Raw genomic sequence first — 8,523 nt, forward strand, 5'->3', positions numbered from 1 at the left:
CCGTGTCGTCCAAGGTATGTGTTATAGACGTGCTGGTGGGGAAACTAAACAAGCAATTGACTAAGAAGTGACTGGAAGGTTATCAAGTTAGCTTTAGATGAAAAAAAATGAAGGAGACTCGGTAAACAGATGAGTCAGATGACTTGTTTCTGTGCTTGTATATGTTGTGGTGGTGCTGTCATTGGACTGGTAAATCAGAGGATTCGTCCAGTACACTGAGGACATGGTTTCAGATACTCCCAAAGCAGCTGGCGGAACTTAAATTATTAAACCTGAAATTTAAATCTTATCTCCACCACAATAATTATCAGTGAGTGGCATAAATCCAGAGGTGCTCAACCTTTTGGCATGGGGGTGAGGGCAGAGCCACATTTCAATTTTCTCTTTGTCAGCGGACCAGGGAGCAAATCTCAGAGTGATAAATGCTGCCACAAGAACAAGTTTGAACTTCATAAAAAAAAATCAAAAACAATGAATTGATCATTAAAATGAGGAATTAAAAGAAATGACCATTGAAAAGTGCCAAGTAGCAAGACTTAATAACGAAGCCAATTTTTGCCATTTTGGTTCAGAAGCAGAGCTAGAGAGAGGAAATCAACCCAAGCTATTACATGACCACCATGGGATGGGGTGGTGACTGGGGTGATCTATGGATTTCAGTTTAACTATCACTAACCTTGGGTTACCTCTGGTGAAGCCCTGTCCAGGCTGGCCTCAGCAGAATTCTCATGAAAGTGGGAGCCCTCTCTTTCTCTTTCTTTTTTTCCTCTCTCTCTCTTTTTCTCTCTCTCTCTCTCTCTCTCTCTCTCTGTCTCTCTCTCTCCCCCCCCGCCCCCCCCCCCTCTGTCCCCTTTGAGAATAATCCACATCAGCACTTCGACCTCACCCACATGCATTATACATTGAAACAAAACTGGCTAAGATTTCTTTGCTGGAGAGACTTAAATGTGATTTGGGAAAAGGCTATTTGATTTTTAAAAAGAAAATGATAAACATTGTCAGGAGCAACCTGACCATCTTTCCCCGTCGTTGTGGTTACCCTTTTGCGATCTGACTCACATCGTCTTCTCCCTGTGGTGTGACTCTCACCTCCTTTACCACCTCCTCAAGCCAGAGTCACCCTGAAAGCCTCCTATTCCCAGTCCCGTCCACAAACTCAACTCCTTGGCTCCAAGCCTCACTGTTCCAGCGTCCACCAACTCGAAAATCCTCTCACCCTCATCTGCTGCTGATAGGCTCAACACTAAACTTGGAGCAACAGACATGCCAAAGAACAGTCCTCTTGATTGGAGGAGCAACCCCTTGCAAATCTTCCACTTGTACTGACTGAACTTGAAATTCCAGCTAAAACAAAAAAATTCAAAAACATCACAGATCTTCTGTTCTATAATACTTCTCGTGACAGGTTCTTTAAATATTAATTGCAGGAACCCTATGAATGAGCTGTAATTTTGTTTGCCAGTAAAGCAAGTATTAGAATCAGAGAATCCCTACAGTATGGAAAGAGGTCATTCAGCCCATTGACCTTCTGAAGAGCATCTACCCATCACCCCACCCTGACCCAAATTCCCACAGTTACCATGCAATCCGCCCAACCTGCACACCTTTGGACTGTGGGAGGAAAGGAAAAAGTGAGGACTGTGGATGCTGGAGACCAGAGTTGAAGAGTGTGGTGCTAGAAAAGCACAGCAGGTCAGGCAGCATCCGAGGAGCAGGAGAATCGACGTTTCAGGCATAAGTCCTTCATCAGGAATGACTTTGTAGTAGGGTTAAAATCAATGAGGAGAAAGTGAGGACTGCAGATGCTGGAGATCAGTCAAGAATGTGGCACTGGAAAAACACAGCAGGTCAGGCAGCTTCCGAGGAGCAGAAGAGTCGACGTTTCAGGCATAAGACCTTCATCAGGAATGATTTCTCTGATCATTCATGATGAAGGGCCTGTCCCCAAAAGGTCGATTCTCCTGCTCCTCGGATGCTGCCTGACCTGCTGTGTTTTTCCAGTGCCACACTCTCGACGCTGTGGGGGGAAACTAGAGCATCCAGTGGAAACTCAGAGGCAGGGAGAATGTGCAAACTCCACACAGTCAATCCCCCAAGGCTGGAATCAAACCTGGGTCCCTGGCGCTGTGAGGCAGTAGCGCTATCCCCTGAGCTGCCATTTCACTCCATATTGGACCCTCTTAAGTGTTCTGGCAGGCTGTATGTGGCCTGTGGGCCATAAGGTGGGCACCTCGAACCTTGTCCACATTTGACTTCAGACTATGTGGTTGATGCTGAATTGCTGTCTGAAATGACCGAGCAGGGCACACTTTTCAAGGGCAGTTATGCATGGACAATTAATACTGGCCTTGAGAGTGACACTCATATCTTATGAAAGACTTTAAAAAAAACATATAATTTGCCCTCACCGTAAGATTAAAACCATCTTTGAAGGTTCAAAGGAAAAACGATGGATTGCCAACTCAAAGAAGTAAACTGGTTCTGAGTTGCCAAGAAACAAGAATTGTTTTTGTCAAATGGAATGAGGGGTCATTGAATAACGACTGCAGTGTCCTCTCTTTGCTTCAGGTTGCCATTATAGCTGGGAACTTTGAACTGGCCGAAATCATCAAGAATCACAAGGAAGCCGATGTTGGTGAGTTTGAATCTTAATTCTATGTACAGGGGGAGGAGTTTACCTTGGAGCCCATTTTAGAGAGACGTGAGAGAACCATCTACATCATTCAGAGCTGGTCAGACACACAGTATCAAGACCTTACCTTGTGAGAAAGCAGTCAACCACAAAGTGAGAGGGGTACACAGTGGAGGGTTTAGTTAAACAGTGAGAGGGTTGCACTGTCAAGGGAGTAGTCATAGACTGATGGGCTCAACTGTTGAGAAGTCAGTCACCTAGTGACTGCTACTGATGGGTCAATCAGTCAGACAGTGGCAGTGTTGCATTGATGAGTCAGTTATTGAACAACAAGGCTGCAGCATTAAGGGGTCTTTTATTTACTAAATGACAAGGTTGCACTATGGAAGGAATCAAGATGGGGAGTTACACAGCGCCTAATAATGAAACTAGAAGGTACTGGAGAAATTTAGGTGTCCCTGTGGATGCAGAGTTAGTGTTTTGAGTAGGATGTAACTCATTAGAGTGAAAGAAGATGACAAATAATGATTTTTATGCTGTTGATATAAGAGAAAGTGAGTGATTGGAACAGATTGTGAGGATACCCAGGACAAAGACAAAGGGGCATTAATGGTAGTAAAGGGGAGGTTAAGGTGCCAAATAGATATAAATGAAGATATGAAATGGATAAAATGTTTCTGCTCTGCTGAAAGCAAAGTCAATAAGATACACTCAAGACATGGCCAGGGGAGGGTGGGGGAAGGTAAAAAGGAGGACAGACACAGGTCATGTTCTGAACTCATGGAACATAATATTGAGTCTGTAAAGTTCCTAAGCAGAAATGAGGTGTTCTTCCTCCATCTGGCTTCATTGGAAAACGATTAGCAGGCCCAGGATGAAATGTGAGGATGAGACCAATGTGGTTTAATGAAATGGCAAGCAACTGGAAGGTCGGGTTCATTAATGCAGACAGAATGGAGATGTTCTGCAAACCATTCACCTACTGTCATATAAAGGAACCCTTCATGATTGCATTAGTCCACATTGAAAGAAGTACAAGTAATATGGTGCTTCACGTGGAGCATGTATTTGGGGTCTTGAACAGTGAAAAGAGAGAAAGTGAATGGACAAGGATTACAACCTGTGATTACTGAGGAAGATGACATGGAGAATGGGCTTAGGAACTATTGGGAGTGGTGGAGGAGTGGACCACAGTGTAATGGAGGAACAGTCCCTGAGTGGAGGGGAGGGAAAGATGTGTTTGGTGATGGTATCCTGGATTCCAGCTGGAGCTGGCGGAAATGGCGGGGGCTGATTCTTTGAAAACAGAGGCTGATCAGGTAGAAAGTGAAGACTAATTTTATGGAGGGAGGACAAGGGGTGAGGGCAGGAGATAGGCCAGATTTAGTTGAGGGCCCTGTCAACCTTGTGGTGTACAGAGTCCTTGGTTGAGCGAAAAAGAGGACAGGAAGGTGGCATCAATTGAATAGATGCAACAGAAATGGAGAAACCAGCAGAGTGGAATGAAATTCTTGAGGAGGTGTAGTTGAGGTAACTGTGGGAGTCAGTGCATTTGTACTGGAAGGGAAGAGAAGACTCAAACATGGACCAGGTGAGGGTGAGAAAAAGATGGAAATTGGAAACAAAATTGATGAACATTTTCAATTTTGAATGAGATCCAGATGCAGGACCAATGACATCATCAATGTATTGGAAAAAGATTTGTGGATGGGGGCTTTGAGTCGGACGGGAGCAAGGAATGTTCCACATTTTCCACAAAGTAACAGGCACAGTTGGGACCCACGTGAATACTCATAGCCAGAAAGGACTGTCGGCACAGATCATAAGAACCGCCATGTCCCGATGTCACTCTAGCAGTGCATTCAAACACAGAGTTGTCACAATGTTGACTGTTTAACATTTGGTATTCTTGCTTTTGTTAATAAAATCAACAGATTGGATTAATGAGTGAGTTGATTCAGTTAGAGTCCCTTGAAGCAATGAACTGCATTTTACTGCTCAACAAAATGACAGGACCTTTCACTTGTCATTAATTACATGGTGATGGGGTAAGGAGACTTGTAAAATTTGTCAATGATTGTGATCTTCAAAGTAAGACTTGTATTGGCAATTCAAGCAACTTAGTAACGAGGTTCCTTTTTAGTTTCCCTGTTTTGTCGTTACAGCTTGCCTAATTTGCACCCAATGACAGCATCAAATAGATACAGCAAGTTTTTTATATTTTGTTTGTGGGATGTGAGCATTGTTGGCAGGGCCAGCATTTTATTGGCCCTATTTGCCTAGTGAAATTGGTGGTGAGCTGCTTTCTTGATTGCTGCAGTCCGTGTGCTTTAGGCAGACCCACACTACTATTAAGAAGAGAGTGCAAGAGTTTTGATCCAGTAACACTGAAAGAACGGCAATGTATTTCCATGTCTTGGTTATGAGAGGCTTAGAGGGGAACACACGGTCGATCGGCTGCCTTTGTCCCTCTGGGTGGCAGAGATCATGGGTTTAGAAGGTGAGGTCAAAGGAGCCTTGGTGAATTTCTACAGTGCATCTTGTAGATGCTGCATATTGCTGCTACTGAGTATCACTGGTGGAAGGAATGACTGCTTGGAGATGTGATCCCAGTTAAGAGGGCAGCTTTGTCCTGGATGGTATCAAAGCTTTTTGAGTGCAGTTGGAGCTGCACACATTTAGCCAAGTGAGGAGTATTCAATCACACTGCTGACTTGTGCCTTGCAGATGGTGGACAGGCTTTGAAGAGTCAGGAGGTGAGCTATTGTCCAAAGAATTCCTTGCCCTTGTTGTAATTATATTGTTAGTCCAGTTTAGTTGGTAGTTCATGGTAACTCCATGATGTTGATATTGAAGGATTCAGTGATGTTAATGACATTGAATGTCATGGAGCAATGGATAGATTCTCTCTTGTTGGAGATAGGTATTACCTGGCATTTTTGTGGCGCTGACATTACTTGCCACTTGCCAGCCCAAGCCTGAATTTTGCCCATTACTTAATATGTCTTGCTTCAATATCTGGAAAATTGCAAACGGTGGTGAGCATTGCAGAATCATTTGTGAATATCCTCACTTCCGCCCTTATGATGCTAAAGGAGCTAAAGGTGGTCAGGGCTAGGACACTATCCTGAGGAAGAGACAGCCTACCTGCAGAGACACCCTGAGCTGATTTGCCTGATCTTCAACAGCCACAACCGGTTTCCTTTGGGTCAGGTATGACTCCAGCTACAGATGAAATTTCACTGATTCCTATTGACTCCAGTTTAGCTTGTGTTCCTTGATACCTAAGTCAGTGAAATGAAGCCTTATTGTCAAGTGCAGTCGCTCTAATCTCATTGCTGGAATTTAGTTCTTTTGTCCATGTTTGAACTAAGTCCATAATGAGTATCTGAGTGGTCCTGGCAGAACCCCAACTGAGCATCAGTGAGCAGGTTACTGCTAAACAAGTGCTGCTTGGTAACATTGATGACACGTCTTATCAATTTACTGATCATCAAAATTAGACTGATTGGCTATTTGGTAACTGGCTGAGTTTTTGTGTCCAGGACGTTGTATATTGGGAAAGTTTCCTTTGTTGGGTAGATGCCAGTCTGGAGCTGTAGTGGAACAGGTTAGTACTATTGCCTGAATATTGTCAAGGCTCATAGTATCCGGTACCTCCAACTATTCCTTGATATCATGTGGGGTGATTCAAGTTCGCTGAAAGCTGGCATGTATAATGCAGGAGACCTCTGAAGGACACCCCCAGAGAGACTGTCCACTTTGGCGTTTCTGGCTTAAAATTATTCCAAATGTTAAGTATGCAGTAAATCCCCCTCTATGTTGTACAACTCGACCCTCCCAGACTGGGTACACTGTGACTTTGATGTAGAGTCAAGTTCCCGCCATTGAATTCAGTTCAATTTAAGGAGAGATTGTGGCAAATTGGTAATGTTATTGGACTGTTAACCCAGACGCCCAAAGAAATGCCCTCTTGTCACAGATTCATATCTCACCATGGAGTGGATGGGGGAATTGGGGGGTGGGGGTCAGGGGAGAGTGGAATTTAAATTCAATTCAGAGGGTGGTGCTTGTATGGAATAAGTTGCCAGAGGAAGTGGTAAAGGCTGGTACAACTATAATGGCATCTGGATGGGTACATGAATAGGAAGGGTTTAGAGAGATATGAGCCAAACTTTGGCAAATGGGACTATATTAATGTAGGATATCTGGATGCCTCTGATACCACTATTTCCATAAATAACAGCGCCCAAACTGTACACTGTGTTCCAGCTGTGGGTTGACTCGTGCCTTATGTCAATTTAATAAGACTTTCCTATTTTTATGTTTCATTCCCTTTGAAATAACGCACAAGAATTCCCAAATCACCCTGTGCTGCAGCTTTTTGCAGTCTTTTCCCATGAATACAATATTCAGCTCTCCTTTCTTCCTGCCAAATAGCATAACTTCACATTTTTACACATTATATTCCATCTGCTAAATTTTTTGCCCACTTGCTTAACCTGTCAGTGTCCCTCTGTAGATATCTCCTGTCATCCTCACTACTAGCCTTCTCATATAGTTTTATGTCGTCCACAAATTTGGTGATAGTACATTCAGCTTCATCGTCCAAGTCAGTAATCTATAATGTAAATAACTGTGGCCCCAGCACTCATCCCTGAGGCACTCCACTGATTACAGGTTGCCATCCCGAAAATGGCACGATATCCCAATTCTCTTGTCTTCTGTTAGTTAGCCAATCCTTTAGACATGTTAGTATTATGTGTAAATTACCACAAACTACCTTTAATTCACCTACTTCTTAAGAAATCTCACAAATACTGAAATAATTATTAAACTTTATTGCATGTTGCAAACAAAATAAAATCCCTCATGTAAGCAGATTCAGCTTCACAATCCACCTCGGCTAATACCTGACTAATGGTGGAATTTAGCTACAATTCCAATCAATAGTGGGCGGCATGGTGGCACAGTGGTTAGCACTCCTGCCTCACTGCGCCAGAGACCCGGATTCAATTCCCGCCTCAGGCGACTGACTGGGTGGAGTTTGCACATTCTCCCCGTGTCTGCGTGGATTTCCTCCGGGTGCTCCGGTTTCCTCCCACAGTCCAAAAATGTGCAGGTCAGGTGAATTGGCCATGCTAAATTGTCTGTCGTGTTAGGTAAAGGAGTAAATGTAGGGGAATGGGTCTGGGTAGGTTGCGCTTTGGCAGGTCGGTGTGGACTTGTTGGGCTGAAGGGCCTGTTTCCACACTGTAAGTAATCTAATCTAATAGTGTCTGTCTCTGGGTGTTCAGGATTCCACCCTTGTGCAGTGTTGTTCTTCAAAGTGAAGAATCCTGGAGTTGAATTCTTATAAAATATTCTGACCTTCAAGTTTATGATGTTGGTGCCGGTGCCGGTGCCGGTGTTGGACTGGGGTGGACAAAGTTAAAAATCACACAACACCAGGTTATAGTCCAACAGGTTTAATTGGAAACACTAGCTTTTGGAGCGCCGCTCCTTCATCAAGTGGTTGTGGAGGACACAATCGTAAGACACAGAATTTATAGCAAAAATTTACAGTATGATGTAACTGAAATTATACATTGAAAAATACCTTGATTGTTTGTTGAGTTTCTCATCTGTTAGAATGACCATGTTAGGTTCACTTCTTTCATATGTAAATCACAAAACTTTTTTTACAAGTTACATTCTCAAGTTAACTGTAACAATTGGTGTCAGTGCAGATAAGATATTGAGATGTTGAAGGTGTTAGCCCCTGTATTCCGTGTCTGTGCCATAATGTTTAGACTGATTCTAATCTAAAAAGTGAGTTAACAGAGTCTTACATAGATTCATGCAGTTTTTGAGCAAAGTACAATGTAACTCTGCAAGTACAAATTCACCCC

At 43.4% G+C, this 8,523-nt stretch overlaps 1 protein-coding gene across 2 annotated transcripts in view; it reads left to right on the forward strand.

Annotated features, from left to right (window-relative positions):
* The window catches only part of shank3a (SH3 and multiple ankyrin repeat domains 3a), a 1,030,755-nt gene that overhangs the window by 516,166 nt on the left and 506,066 nt on the right, over window positions 1-8,523 (forward strand). For both annotated transcript variants that reach the window (XM_043713933.1, XM_043713934.1), the window contains exon 11: window positions 2,569-2,635. In XM_043713933.1, the coding sequence (XP_043569868.1) occupies window positions 2,569-2,635 (67 nt within the window). The remainder of the gene's footprint in view (window positions 1-2,568; window positions 2,636-8,523) is intronic.

Source organism: Chiloscyllium plagiosum, chromosome 23 (genome assembly GCF_004010195.1).
Source record: "Chiloscyllium plagiosum isolate BGI_BamShark_2017 chromosome 23, ASM401019v2, whole genome shotgun sequence".
Lineage (NCBI taxonomy): Eukaryota > Metazoa > Chordata > Chondrichthyes > Orectolobiformes > Hemiscylliidae > Chiloscyllium > Chiloscyllium plagiosum.